General features: G+C 35.4%; 1 protein-coding gene across 1 annotated transcript in view; it reads right to left on the bottom strand.

The window, feature by feature from the left end:
• Nucleotides 1-16,501, bottom strand: part of ELP4 (elongator acetyltransferase complex subunit 4) — a 150,637-nt gene that overhangs the window by 116,559 nt on the left and 17,577 nt on the right. The window contains exons 3-4 of the mRNA XM_054066876.1: nt 15,026-15,147; nt 3,219-3,350 (exon numbers count right to left, since the gene is read on the bottom strand). Coding sequence (XP_053922851.1) covers nt 3,219-3,350; nt 15,026-15,147 — 254 coding nt within the window. The remainder of the gene's footprint in view (nt 1-3,218; nt 3,351-15,025; nt 15,148-16,501) is intronic.

Raw genomic sequence — 16,501 nt, 5'->3', positions numbered from 1 at the left:
CAGATAACTAGTTTTTAATTCAAAGAAAACACAAAATTGTTCATGTGTATTGAGTCATAAGAGGCTGATCAATTTTACTCAAAAAGAGACAGAAACACACATTTTCTAAGTCAGTGTTCCAATTTATTTATCAGCACCTGATTTTTAAAGAAGGAAACCCAACAAACCTTAATGATCTATCAGAATCTAAATATTTTTAATGTAACATGTAACTTTATTTAAAATGCGGATTCTGAAAGCAATTTAAACAGGGGCTGTTCTTTGGCCTATAATCTATTCTTTATCCGGATTACAGATCAGAATGTTTTTACTGCAATCTCTGCCAGAGCTCATCTTTTTATTGTGTACTTCCAAGCCCCCTTAATGTTTTAGAAAGGCCTTGACTAACTGAACTTTGATCTGATGTCTTCATTGAGAAAAGCTCCAGGTTGCCCATTTCAGATGCAAATCCTTACTGAGGCCCAATAGAGTTTAGTAAAGACAGCAAAAAAGAAGAAACAAGAAGTTTCCAGGATCCTCTTTGAGAATCCTGAGGCACATTGGTGTCCTTAATCCACCCTGCTGCATGGATTAAGGTAGGTGATAACCTCTCTTGATTCAAAAGAATAAGCACAGTGCCTACAAACTGGGTGGAGACCAGGATTTGGCTATAATAAAACACCATGCAATAAAAGCTCGGTCTATGTCAGAAGGCTATGAATAGACCTCAATGTACTGCATTCCCAGGCTTAGCGGGGAAGCTTGCAAAAAGCCTACCTGAATCAAGTAAGCATGAATAATCTGCCTTAGCAGAATGACCATGGAGAGTGCGAAGCAGAGACTTTCCATTCCTCTTAAGTTTGATCTGATAAATTTATTAGTGGATTGGAGGCTCAAGCCTGTTCTTTCCTGGATTCCCATTTTGCACAAGGAGAAATACTCTAAATTGTCAGTGAGCAGAGTGTGCTTTTATGCTACCGTCTGCTGTTAATGTTTCTAATTGCAATACTAATGTGCTAGAAATCTCAGATTTAGGATGAATCAAGGCAGAAAATTGATTTCATGCTGTGACAGTTTATATATTGCCCCAAGAACATAAGCAGTTCATTCAATAAAAACAAGAAAGAAAGAAAGAAAAAACCCACACTGTCTTGCATTGCAAAACAGGCTATCCATGTACTCAAAAGTTTAGATGAAATTAACCTCTGATACAGATGAAAGTAACAAACTGGCAAAGGCACATCAAGCACAATACGACCTGTTACTCTGAGAAACTTCCTATAAAACATCTGTCATTTTCTAAAATGCGAGGTATATGCGATATGTAAAGAGAAACTGTGATAGTTACGGTGAGTACTAATCTAAATACCATGCTTAAGAACAAAAGTGAGTTACCCAACTAGTCTGTAAGTTAATAAATGGGGGCTATCTGCACTATTACAGAAAATCTCTTTTATTACTCAGAAATAAAAACTAAGTCAGGTACCAAAAATACCACCAACTGCTTTTACTCAGTACTCTTACCTCACGTAAAGCCAGATACTGAATTGAGAAGTTTTCTGCTAACTCATTAAAAGCAAATCTATTTTCTTTCTTTCATACTTGAAACTAGTTGGCAGTAGTTTTTGAAAATGCACAAGTTCATTAGTTCAATCAGTTTGGAAAATACGCCTTGAAATTTTATTGAACCTTATTTTTTTCCACCAAAAGAAAATTTCAAAGATAAATCACAACAAAAATAGTTAATTAAATGTTAGTACTAAATGTATCAAACATCTAGGGTGCTGCAGAGCAACATCAGATTTTTCCTCAATGGAGTATATTCATCAATCCAATTAATGTAGTGCCAAAATTTTATGACAGCATTATAAAATATTGAAAAATATAAATTTCAAAACTAATTTTCACTGATTAGAACATCCTGAGGAATTTTAGGTATAGTCAGCTATTATTAGTTACAGATTTCTATTTGCAAATTTTAATTTTTTTTGTAACTGTAACATATACATAGGAAATATTGGAGCTCAACTGTACAGAAAGATCAGCATCCAATCCAGAAAGCGTCAATGGTAATAACAGAAACACCCCACAACAGATTGTCCACTTTATTCTGTCTTGCATAATCAAATTTCAGTAATTGATAACAAGGAAATTGTGTATTGTAGAGAAATAATACAATAGTAAACAAAGTGATTACTTCTATGATGTTACAGAGGACAAGCACACACCCAACTGGATTGTTTACATGTTCTTCTGTTTTGTTAGAACATCAGCACACTATTTGTTAATGAAATGCAATTGTTCCTATATCAATGTACAAGAAATTCTGCTGATTTTAAAACAAACTACTTTGGGGACAGTTCAGGGTGGCACAAGCAAGCTCCACAATCATAAAATTGATGAGATTATATGATTACCCTTGAGGCTGTTTGATTTGGCATGTCACCATATATAAGTCTTTTCTGACACAACTATATAGCCATGTCTGTACAATTTCACAGAAAACCAAACATGCCAAGCCTTGTAAGATTATTTTGTCACATTCCAATTATGTTTTTAAGAATATGACTGTACTTACTAGGCAGTTATGGCTACATTTAAACCAGAATTTATAAATGTAGGCCGAAATACACAGACAAAACAAGGTTTTTTTTCTGGATAGTCAAAAAAGCTGTAATTTTACTAAAGATTGATTGTGCCATTCAATAAGAAAGTCATTAGACACATTCATAAAACACTAACAAATGTAAACTCTGAAAGACTGACTACTAGACTTCTTTCTTATATTCTTCCTGCACAGTGATTAGTTTCTAGTGGCAGTGAAGCTGATATAATCTCAAGTGCTTACTTTAGCTGTTATGCACATGGATAAGCAGGTCAACAGCTTGCTTCACACAGTACTTCCACTACAGAGATCTATAAGTACTGTTGATTAAACCTACTTAAGTAATTTGTACACAACTATGTTTGGGCAAAGTTTTAAGTGATCAAATCATTCAAACTTTCATAAAAAGCTTTCTCAATTTAAAAATACTCATTGAAAAATACCATGGTACTTTATTTATTTTTACTTAGAAGTCATTAATGTATTAAGTTTTACAGTTTCTGCAAACTTTAAAATTCCACTTCTGTCTGTATCTCTAGGAACCAAAATCATTTGCAGTTCTGTTGTCTTCTACTGAAGAGCACTGGCTGTGCAAATTCATTTTGACGGTAAAAGAGTGTGAAATACTGATTACCTCCACTTTTGGTAAATTTTGGTAGCGCCAGGCTATTTTCATAGAATCCAGAGGATCTTCAGACATAACAGCTGTTGCTTCTTCTCTCAAGTCACTTCTGTAGGTATCATCAAGCAAAGGGGCTGGAAGTTCCTACAGGTGGAGAGTGAATGAATGTCAGTTATCTATAGTGGAAAAGGCAGTTCAAATTTTTATCCCCTCCAAGAAATTGTTAGCCAATACAGTTACCTTAATATAATAGACAGTTGTAAAATCTGTAACAAAACTTGATTAAAGTAACTGTTCTTAAAGACTGGCTCCTGCTAACACTCAGCATGAAAAAAACCCACACAATTATTATGGAAAAAATGAATTACAGAAAGATAAGAGAATGGAAATATCATGTTGTATACTGTACTTTACATAAACAACACATCTTGAGCAGCACCTATATTCATTATTTTTAATCTTTCTTTAAAGGTTGGTCACCTATTTTGTTTCTGAGAGCAGATAAGTTCTCTGCATAGCGAACTTAAGCCTATTTGATAAGAAGGTCACTTTTCTTTCTTAGCTTCTGTAAATCACTTAGAAGTATTCAATAGACCACAACAGCCTACAGACACAGGCTGAAAACAACTGCATAATTTGAATTTTCTCTTCTGCTAACCACTATGCATGATATCTACTAATGACAGATACCTCGTGAAATCAAACAACAGAGCAGAAGGAAGGAGCAGATATTTAGTCCTGGAATTTTTAGAAGTTTCTACTGCAAACATTCCTGGCAACCTCCCCCCCCCCCCCCCATCACACACACAGAGGTGGATTTTACTGTTCTAGAGGACAGAACTGCAGCTTTGACTTAGACCTAGATTAGGAACAATGTTTATTTACAAGTTTTCTGCTTTCTACCTTTGTTTAATTGCTGAAAAACGAAACAGCACTGAGTGGATATGAAGCACAGCATTCAGAATTTATGCAGTTAAGTGTCTACACCTAGTAGAGGAATGAAGTGTAAGTAAGTTTTCTGGCCCAACTTTATCACCCACCTGTGCAAGCTAGAGGACACAGGAACTCTTTATCTGCTTAAAATAGATTGAGACATATTTGAAAATGAAGTTTTCATTAAGCAATTGACAGACACACTATCAGTGTAACACAATTAGGCACTGTGGTATGCCTTAATTGTTGCTAAGAGTGAAGCAGATTAAGAGATCAAGGAAAAATATTTTCACTTGAAGCTGATAAAGATTTTGGCTGCCAGAGATGAAAACTGATCTAAGTATCCATCTGAAATAGCCTTTTTCACCAACACAGTTTACATTTAACTACAACATAATAAAGAACTTCTAGCAGCATAAAATAATTGCTTAAACATGACTAAATTCACACAAAGCAACATGAGGAAACTCGTGACTTGGCGTCATGGCAGTTAGCATATGCATCTGCATAGGTCTGTTTTGTGCTGCCCCACAGACGGAACCAAGAGCACTTGAAGAACTCCCACACCAATAGCAACTCCTATTTCCTCAGTTGCTTTTCCAAAATGCATTTACCTAATAACAAGTGTGCACAGCTGAAGAAATGCCTGTTAGACATATCATGATCTTATCACTATGCAAGAAACATGTTCACATGCTGCACTGCGACTTAAGACATTTCTAGGGCTACTAGGGCACACAACCATCTAATTTTCTATCCCAACTAACACTTTGCTCTAAAGCAATCACAAGCTGAATCATATTCTTGCATGTGGTGGTTGTGAACTTTATGAACTCTTTGTAGGCTTCATATATCATGCAGCTGCAACCTGAAAAAGGTACTCTGCCTTTGGAGCTGACTGGTAGTTTGAAGACCAATTGCTTGAGCTCCACCGAACATATTAACTTGGTTAAATACATTCCAAGATGTTGTGCTTCCAAAATGTTGTACTTAAGCACAAATAGGAAAAAAAATTCCCATTCTATTCAGGGTCTGAGTATATGTGTAATTTGAATGCACTTCATATAAAGGCTAATGAACAAAAGTAATAAAGATTGCTTACCTCCAAATTTGCATCCTAACTTTATCATAGCTACTCCAGCTTCTGCTTACCCTTGTTTCCCTTCCATTTATGTTAAAATGTATGAAAGAGAAGCAGAACACGGAGTTGCTGCTTGAAGGTATGTCTACGTTGATTAGAAGCCAGCATACATTTATTAGCTTGGCAAAAGACTAAATAGAATACATAGGTGATTGCTAATACTGTTTTTCCTTAGGATGTACTGAATCATATATCTCAGTCCATAATTTAAAAAAAATCTTTGTATAACCACATTTGGAAAGAGAGAACACTTAAAATTGGTTAGTAGGCTTGCGATCAGTGAGAGTTACAGACGCAGAACACAGTTATATAAACCTGCTTTATGGGCAATATTGAAAATATTGAGAGAACCAAACATTTCTTTTTATCTTCATATTGTCTTTTTAACATGATGAAAACTAGAAGTGGAATAAAAGGCTTTCCCCCATCTGACACTGCAAATTTAATGCTATCCTTATATTCAAGGAAATAGCTTTTTCCAGATCCGACCATGCCTGTGTGATACAGAGCACCTAAGTCAGAAAAAGTCTCCAGTTGTCATTACATAGGTAAGTGCTCAAAGATAAAGGCTGGCTGGTTGGATATATACTCTGCAACTCTTCAGTGTAATGAATGGTTGCGTTAGTCTCCAAGAACCACAAAGCATTCATCAGTTTTCAGATTGTTCTTAAAAAGAGAAGGAAAAATAAGAGTTATGGAAAGGATGAAGCAGGTCAACAGTGAAACTAGCCACAGAAGGTAGCCTTCTTCCGGCACAAAATCTGAATGGGAAAGTCTATGATGGAGGCCACAGTTTCTGTGAGTGACATTTAAAGATGACTAAGCCTGGGCTTTTCCTCAAAATACCTGTGTGTGGGAGATTCAAGAGCAGGGCTTTTGCACAACTCCCCTTCTCCTAGATTCATTACAAACTGAGAGACAAAGACAGTAGTTTCCAGCAGTCTTATTAAATCATTATTTATGTTTGAGAACTCTACTTTTCTATCATACATAAAAAGCACTTAAATTCTGCTGAAATTATCAGAATTTAAAAAAAGGATTTGTGGTTCTGAGCCTATTTAGGATTAAAAATACTTTATATTGTTAGAATCAAAATCAGAATTTCAGGGGAAAAAAAAAAGATTATTAAGGTGTTTAAAAGTTACTTCCAAAATTTCATCCAGAAGTTGGAAACGAAAGTGTTTGTTATTTAAACAAAAGACTAAGAAAAGGATAGTTGATTTATCAGCCTGTACGATCGCTATTTAACCTATTTCTGCTTAAAAATATCTCAGCTCCCACATCATATAGCTTTGAGAGGCTTTGTGACTGACAATTTTGTGGCATCGGTGTGTCAACTTCTGAGAACTGTTACATTCTCCCAGGCTAAAAAAAGACAAATCTCTCATAAGGTATATACAAAACCAAAACACGTAGCAGTGCGTTAGTTAAAATAAAGAAAATATACAGCACTTCCTGGGGTCAACTAAAATACAAGTCTTTGCTATGCGTTGTAGATACGCAAAAAGGCAGACAAGTGCTAAAGTTATTAAGTGTGGTTTGGTTGGGGCATTTGTGTATGTCTAAAGTGAGAAGTGGTAGGAAGGAAAAAAAGAGAGATTTGTTGCTATTGTTTTAAAATAAAAAATAAGTTCTGGGAAAAAAATGGTTTTCTAAAGCGTTAATAATAAATGACAATGCAATTAAAATAAGTTTGTTTCCTACAAACCAAGCTTATGAAGGTTTTAATGCAAACATGAAATAATTTCTTTCTTTAACAAATCTTTCATTGTTGCAATAAAATGATGTACAACCTGTGTCTGTTAGCAATCCAGGTCCTTCTCTGTTTGCTGCCACATTACTTTGCTTGCCTTGTTTTGGCAGATGCATGCAGCAAAATCAGATTCTAACAGTTTGACCTCACTCACTTCTTATGTTCTCTAGGGGATAATAAAATCCAAGATACAATCCCACAGCAGTTAATGAAGCTTAACCTCACACCCTCTTAATTACCAATGCATTACACCGACTACAGGCATCATACTCCTCTCTAAGCTATTTTACAATGCTAAAGAAGTACTACTGTGCTATTATTTAGCAACATAATCCAAGCTGTATGTGAAATCCCTCTTATATAAAATCCTTTGATCCTTACGAGTTTCAATAACTGTATAATTAACAGTACTTAAGAATTTTAAACATTATCTATTTATGTATCAGCAAATATGTTGTTCACATGGTTTTATGCAACTATTTTGCAACCCAATATTGTTACAAACATGATAAAAGACACGAAATAAAAAAATATTAAAGGAAGTACAATTCACTGTTGCTCTCTAATTGCAATGATATTTAAATAGTTTAAACTCACATGAATTTAAGGCTCTTTTTCATTATGTTAATTTTTAGTATTTAAAGGACACCAGATGGTAAGTCAGGAAGGGTAAATATTTTCTTTTCAATAATGTATTATATAAATGTCAGTTTAAAGGGCCCTACTCCCAAAAGGGGGGAGGATTCTATTTTGATTGTAAACACTTGTGAAGACAAGGTCTATTGTTAAAGAACACAAATGACTGGATACAGAATTTTTCTCCTTCCAGTGGCCCTTGTACAACCATTTACTTCCATCTCCAGGTAAGGCCGTTCCACAGAAATTTTTTTTTGACATTTGAACGGACCATATGGATGTCAACCTAGGATAAATGAGAATCGTGTGAGGAGGGAAAGGGACATAATATTCCTCTGCTTCATGAAATAAAAAAGGTTAATTGAAAGTACTTCTAAGGGGTAATTTTATTCTCTCCTTCACTTAAACGGAAATAAGCCCTACAGTCAAGTCATACTACTCTTTGCTCTACCTTCTTCACACAAGATTGAAACTAGGAATGCATACAAGAAGATTAGATTCTGGGGTTTTTGTTTAATCTTTTTCTGAATCACTTCACCAATGATTAAATAAGTAAAAGATAAACACAATAAAAAAAGAGAACGACATACTAAAAAAAATGTCAAGAAACTAAATGAAAATGAGAGTGCCCTTGACCAAAATTCTGTAAACTCTGCTGCAATGTATAACACACTGGTCTAAATAAATCTAATAGCAACATTATTCATGAACACCTTTAGAGATGAGCATTGTAAGCAACAGCTCACTCACCAAGTAAATGGATTCTACAAAGTTAACAACTAGATTTGTAAAATAGTTATTTGTGAGCAATGAAGCCTAAATATCTGTGGTTTTTTTAAGCTAATACATTTCTGACACATTTTAAAAGGCTAATTTCATAACTAAGACCATGAAAGAAAATATCCTAATAAACAGCCAACAATTGGTAGTTAGGAAACCTGAAATTTAAGCCAAGTACTTATTTCCTCTTCTTCTGGAAAATCTTTCTATTAGATTGGTGGGAACTTTTGACAAAGCCTAAGCTATACACTTTAGAGAGTTCCCAGTGTGGGTACTGCTTAAAAGGATTTAATTCTTTTTAAACAGAAGTGATTTTTTTTTCCAGCATCCTTTTTCAAACCCATACAACTTCTCTATAAAGTTTATAACAGTTTTGTAATGCAGAAAATTATATTACAATTAAAACATGCATTTTAATACAGAAAAAATGTAAAACAGATATTCCATTTATTCAATACACAAGAAAGAAAAGTAAACACATGAGCAAGAGCTATATAATAAAGAAATTAGATTTTTCAAAGGAACTTTCAAAATCTGCGGCAGCTTCCAGTGTTAGCTTCAGCCCTTGCATTTGTGCCACAAGTCTCTCTTTACTTCAGAAAGAGAGAGATAAAGTTCAGTACTGCTGTAACTGTAATTGGATTTCTGTGTATTAACCAATAACATTTAATATCACGCAGCAGCCCAATCACTGTACTAAGCTCATGTATTTTGAAAATATAGTTGGGATAAAAAGGGTAATAGGAATATAGTCCTGCATGCAGATGTATTTTACCTTTCAAGTTTTTATGCTTTTAATTTCTTCATGTAGCATCTGAAAATGTCAGATGATAGAAAAAATACCTCTTGCCTTCACGCAGAGCTTTTTTTCACACCACCAGATAGCAAAGAGACAGGAAGGAGTTACAATAGTGGGTTGAAAATGGAAGCGTGGAAGGCCCTGGTCACTAGCCTGATCGTTTCTTCCTGGTTTGCTTTCTTTTTTTTTTCATTTTTTTCTTTTGACAAAACAATGCTTGAGAGTCACTTCTATGAGGGAAAAAATGTAAGCATCATGGTTAAATGTACTTTGCTGCAATTAAAAAGTCCATGTAGACAGCTATGCTTTCTTTGAAGAGGCTGTTCGCATACATAGTAATACAAGAGCGAAGCTCCATGAGTTGTTTATTGATGTTTTTTTATTAAATAAACTTGGAAGTAGCAAAAGTACATTTTGCTAGATTCTTTCTGCATTCACCTTTTTAGTGGGAAAAGAATGAGTGTGCACTTTCTGTTCTTCAAGTCTGCTCACCATAACCAGCTTGTGGGAGGTGGACTTTTTTCAGTCCTTTCCAGATGCTATACTTAAGCAAAATGCCATATTTAAAGTATATGTTTACTTTTGGCTTAGAGATCTTTTCAGCTTGGTAGGAAATTACACCCCCCCCCCCCTCATTTCTGGAGGTTGTTTTAATCTTGTCCCTATGGGTTTTTTTAATAAACCATTATACTTCTCTACATGCACCTCTCTGGTCCCTCACCAAGTGACGCTGACTGTGGTTCCCTAGACCACTAGTGTGGCTTCTCCTACTGACCTGTCATCGGGATACACCCAGCAAACACACTGAAGCTGTCTATCTGATATATGGGCATGATAAGGCCTTTACTACTCAGAGAATCTCTGTGCAGTTCTTTGGAAAAGCAGACTTCGCACATAGTTAATTTTCAAACTTGGAAGTACGATGACACCAAATTGACAAGGTAAATGCCAAATTGACAAGGTAAATATCACATTAACACCGTGGTAAAAAACAGAATCCCCACCATAAGAAGCAGGCTCATAGACTATGTCAAAGTAAGTTTATTTTCATAGAATCATAGAATCACCAGGTAGGAAGGGACCCACTGGGTCATCGAGTCCAACCATTCCTAACACTCCCTAAACCATGCCCCTCAGCACCTCGTCCGCCTGTCTCTTAAACACCTCCAGGGAAGGTGACTCAACCACCTCCCTGGGCAGCCTGTTACAGTGCCCAATGACCCTTTCTGTGAAAAATTTTTTCCTGATATCCAGTCTGGACCTCCCCTGGCGCAGCTTGAGGCCATTCCCCCTTGTCCTGTCCCCTGTCACTTGGGAGAAGAGGCCAGCTCCCTCCTCTCCACAACCTTCTTTCAGGTAGTTATAGAGAGCAATAAGGTCTCCCCTCAGCCTCCTCTTCTCCTGGCTAAACAACCCCAGCTCTCCCAGCCACTCCTCATATGACTTGTTCTCCAGCCCCCTCACCAGCTTCATTGATCTTCTCTGGACACGCTCCAGAGCCTCAACATCCTTCTTGTGGTGAGGGGCCCAGAACTGAACACAGTACTCAAGGTGCGGTCTCACCAGTGCTGAGTACAGAGGGAGAATAACCTCCCTGGACCTGCTGGTCACACCGTTTCTGATAAAAGCCAAGATGTCATTGGCCTTCTTGGCCACCTGGGCACACTGCTGGCTCATGTTCAGTCGGCTGTCAACCAACACTCCCAGGTCCTTCTCCTCCAGGCAGCTTTCTAGCCAGACTTCTCCTAGTCTGTAGCACTGCATAGGGTTGTTATGCCCCAAGTGCAGGACCCGGCATTTGGCCTTTTCTTGAAGGATGTGCTCTTTATCCTCTCTTTTCTCAGAGAACCTCTGAAAGGCAAGCTCAATAGGGTCCAGAAGTATCCTGTAATAAAATTCCAGCCTAAAACCAGAAATTCCATAAAAATGCAGTAATTGCACAAAGTGGGCTTCCACTTTTTCTCAGGAAATGAATAAACACAATTCTAGAAAGCGGTTCTGGACTTCCCACTCTTCTGTCTCAAGCTTCCAGGTTCCCAGTGCAATGGCCATTGAGGTAACATTGTCCAGGATCCCTGAAGAAAATTGTTTGGCTTCTGTGGATGCTGGTTTCTGTTCTGTCTCTCTGCACATATGATGACCAATAAACCTTCCTCTTGAGACAAGCTTTGCACAGGCTCCATGGTAAAAGCAGCATAACAGAGAGCACTCTTCACTGTCAAGATGAGTTCATAACTGGCAAATATAATCCATTTTTTTCTCATTAAAACTTGTGAGAATCAGTTCCTCCCCAAGGTCCAGATAAAATAATTACTCAGGAAAAAAGGGAAAGAAATTCTTATAGAGGCAGTTCTAGACTTTTAGTGACAAATTTAAGGTAGGAAAAGTAAGAAATACAGAAATGCAGCCACCACAGATACAGATTTTTTCTTAAGATTGGAACCTGACCTTGGCACTAACAAGGAGAATGGACATTAAGAACTAAGCTCTTTAATAGAGTTACTGTATTTCAATGGCTTCCAGAAGTGAGTTGGGTACCCAGTCTAATTTGGAGTGGATGCAAACCTGTTCTAATTTTGGCTACAGTGATGTTAAAGGAAATATTCAAACCCTCTGCTTGCTGTTTCTTACAAAAAGCAATATTTATTTAGAAAGGTATCAGAAATAGCATTTAAGATTTCCTCTGTAATAAATATAAACATATACTCAAATTTGTATGTTTCATTCTCAAACACATGTACTATATGCAACTCCAAATAACTGGCTTTACCTTTGAAGTGCTGAATTATAAAAAATATAGCCACTAAGCACACTGAAGTCACAGAAATGGATAAAAGGAAAAAAAGCATCTATTTTAGTAGTTTCTTTGTTTTTAAGCTTAAGCACTTAACAGCCTTTCATAATTCGTAGTCTAAACTTAATAAGGTATAGTACTGAAAACGGAATGCTAAGATATAACATTCCTTTCAGTGATTTGATAATTAAATCACTTTTCCATTTACCAATGCAATTCGTTTTATTTCCTGATTGATCACAGTAGTAAACCATACTATTTCTTATATTGTACACTATTCCCAGTTCTTATGCTCTTATAGTAAAAAGTTGCCTTTTGTTGAAGAATGTAGATTGAACAGAAATGCTCTCAAATGTTTAAAATATGTTCTCAAAATCAGCATGTGTATAGTTCTGTAGATTTTACCAGAGGTGTATAATTTTTCAGCATTATGTCTTAATGCCAATTTCCTGAAGGAGCTTTGACTACAAAAGGCATGAATATGTTTTCAAAGGATGATGGATAAATTGGTGGGTGGTAATATAATATATCTTAGGCAGCTGATCAGGGCTTTTTATCCTCTGCTTGTCTTTTAGTTATACACAATTTCAAGATAATTATGGTCTATAAGAATGTCTTTTCCCCTTCCTACTACTAGCAATATTTGTCTTGGTTATAGGTTCAAGAAACTTCCAATCACATCATAAAATCAGAATAGGGCAATTATGGCATCTCAGCAGGGAAATGAATGCATAGACTGACCACACATTATGGACATAAGGCAGTTAATGAACTGCCTTTATGCAAAATATCAGTTAAATAGAATAGTCATTATAGAATATATTCAATCCATACCTGAATTTTCTAAAAAGAAAAAAGTCATAACGTATAATGGGTAATGCACGTTGATATGCACCAAATCTACATTGCCTTTCCAGTAAGAATACAGCCCAATCAGATACTGAACGTAAATTAATTACTAATGTCATTAAATAAAATGCAATGTTATTCAACAGTCAGATAACGTTATAGTAAAATCCTGACTTAGTGGAGACATCCAAATCCCAAACAGCTCATTTTTATGACGACAAGAGAGACTTCTTGAAGCACCGAAGGTCCTCTCTTTTAAAAGTCAAGTGAGACAATCATAGGGAAAACTCTGCTACCTCTGTGATTTGGAGACCTAACTGTGGCCAATGTCAGTCATAGACTGGCTTTTTCCAGGTGAGGCAGTAAAGGTTTTTAGGTAACACACACTGGCATTTCAAGAAGTGCCTACTCTTTCTAACTGTGGAAGTACATAAATTTCTAGATATGGTCTACCATATTACAGGGTTACTTCACTGAAGCAATTTCAAAACAGCAATACATCTGAGAGAGAAATCAACTCTGCTGTGCCTCGTCTGGTAAGCAAAGGGAGCGCTGAATAGTCAAGGGAAGAGTAGATAACCATAGACAAGAGTACTGCTGGATATATAAATACACAGAGGAAGAAAACAAGATAAACTTATGTTTTCCTCAACCTCTCTGCAGTAATATTGTCCATACACCTATAAACTCTTATAGTAACACCACTGTGGAGTTACAACAGAGGAACGCTGTCATATTACCTACTGTCTACCCTTGAAAGGTGAGAAGGAAAACTTACTCCTTATCAGACATCAGAGCTCAGTAAGTATGTAACGTGTTTGTTGATTAACTTACACAAGCATAGAGAAGGAGCTACGTACAATTATTTCAAAGGTGAATGGAAGAACAATGAACAATAAAATATATGTTAGCTACTCCACTTTAAGACATTTTCATGCAATGCAATAAAAATATTTATTTGAATAATTTAATTTTAATGAGAAAAACAACCACAATGATCATGTATTGTACGATCAGAGAGTCAATGACTTGGTTATCACCTATTTAAAAAAATATAATATAACAAATAAAAAATATAGCACATTCTTATGTAATTAATACTTCACAATCAAAGTCTAACCTACTTATTTAGGATATATTTAAAACCACATGAACAAATGATAAAGATTTCAGTCCTAAATGAATCCTTTTTAGGTTCACGGTCTTAAAAAAAATGAATTAGGCTTTCCATAACCACAATCATATAACTTCATTAAGAATATACTTTTTCCTGAATACTGAAGATAACATTGAATAGACAAGGCATAGATTCTACCATCAAGAGGTAAGAAAATAGAAAAGTAATCATTTTGTCCAGAAATAGTCTCTGAAGACTCTTAAGGAAATAGCCAGACTTCATTTGATGCAGAAGTAATCAGTAAATTATATGTTACTTTTGATATTAGAAAAAAGCAGCTTTAGAAAGACATAAAATATTTAATGAAATTCTGCAAGATTATCCTCACACTTCAGCTTTTTTTTGCAGTGTTGATGAGGCGTTTTCCCTTATATAATTTCCTTATAATGGAAACTATCAGTGTTTGATTTGGAGCTAACTGAAGTCTGAAAGGAACCTTTCTGTATGTCCTGATCCAAAGCTGACCATGTTTCCTATTAGAATAAGACAGTCAGAATGAAAAGTACAAGTAAAAGATGTTAAAGGATATTTTTCTTTCCTATAGGAAACTACAATAAATAGCTAAATGAACTGTACACAGTTTCCACCACAATGTATTGGAAGCAGCTTAACAACTTTTCCTGATAGGCAGGTGAAATCTGTAAACAGTTGGGTTTACTCAAAACCATTCAACTACGACAACTATTCTGTATGGTTTTCATCCATAATCAAAATAAAGAGTAAGCAGACTTATAGCCTGATTTTTTTTTTTTATCCTGGGATGATTTTAGTCTATTGTCCATAGACCAAGGCTAGTGAGCTAAACTTAATTCCCAAATCTGGCTAGTGTAAATACTCCTGCACTCCCCAACACATTCTTATGAATCACCAATACACAAAATATATACACTTTAAAATGTATTTAAATTCATCAAGAGATTACAGCTTTACTTGTCAAAAGCTATGAGTCTTCTTTACCTTTAAGATGTTGTCAGGATGCTCTTTAGCAGAAGCAACAAACAACTCATGTCCACAGACAACTCCCTCTGCAAGAAAATACTTGAACAACAAGTTGGAGTAAAGACCATATTTATCTTCCTCTGCGAAAACAAGAATGGTTGAAATTTTTTTGTTTTGGTTAGATAAATTACTTTCTTGTATTTGCCCAACACTATAAAAACCCTTTTTTGATCTACCTCCTATGTACAACAGAGATAATAGGTAAAATATGATTCCAAAGCTTTAAATTTAATGCTTGATAATATTGTATTTCTAATTTTTCAAGCCAGAGAAACAGTTCTCAATCACGTATTTGATGCTAAGGTATGGATGGGATACAGCAATAGTACTATCTTCCTAACCAGGTTTCCCATAAGTATAAACTAAGATTACTGAAATCATGGTTTAATGGGAAGGGGTTTTGTTCATTTAGGAGAACTGTGTTAATATTTAGATTCTTAATGCTTAAAATATTAATCAACTTGCTTAATCTGTTAATTGATGCTTTTCAAAATTTATTCATATTTGGCATGCTAAAGCTATACAAAGCTAGCATTTCTTATAGAGACATTCTTACATCTGCATTTCTTTCCAAACTGTAAGAACTACAAAAATAGGCAAAACAAACGGATACGTTGAAACAAAGGAGAATTTGCAGTACCATTTCTGGATGCTCATCAGAGCAAAATCACGAAAACACTCAACATTTAAGAAGTGAGACAATACTTGTAAACAGACACTGTGAATATCTGCCTACTGAAATGAAACCACAAACCGTCAGTGATATCAGAAAGGCTTTTTACTTCAGTTTCTTTGTTGCAAGTTAAGTATCAGAAATCACCAGAACTAGAAAGTCTTAATGAACTTCATATAATTAAAACTTATCATAACTCAAAACTGTAGTGACTGAGTAAATAACTTCTGAAATTTGAAGGGCCTCTGATTTTTCTTTATTTTTTAGGAAATATAAACAATAGCATATTCCTAACATTTATTTAGAAAAATAGCTGAAATATTTTGTTTGGAAGAAAATTAAATGCAACAATGAAAGGTTTCATGTTTTCATGTGTTAACCTGGATGCTGAAAGATAATATACAGGGATGTTGTGGTAGGCTGAAAGTAAGAAGTTCGTAAAAAGTACTGAAGAAGGAAAAAAAAAAAAACTTTGCTATGTATGTAGCAGAATCCTGTGTTTTGGAGCCTAAGAGGAAAAAAGAACCAATGAAGTGGAGAGGGAAGAAGAGAATGAAAGGTGTATACCCCAAAAAGGAGAAAGAACATTAATAGCAACAGGGAATCTTAGAAAACAAATAACAGAAAAATAGTATTGCACTGCTACACCCCCAGTGTCATACACAACCACTGACACTTTCAGTACTTAGATTAACAAGAGAAAGAAATTCAAAATAGAAGTTTTCAAAATCACTGTAGAAGGAACAGTTCTCCCAGAGAAT

Source organism: Cuculus canorus, chromosome 5 (assembly GCF_017976375.1).
Source record: "Cuculus canorus isolate bCucCan1 chromosome 5, bCucCan1.pri, whole genome shotgun sequence".
NCBI lineage: Eukaryota > Metazoa > Chordata > Aves > Cuculiformes > Cuculidae > Cuculus > Cuculus canorus.
This window is presented reverse-complemented; position numbering and strand designations above follow the sequence as displayed.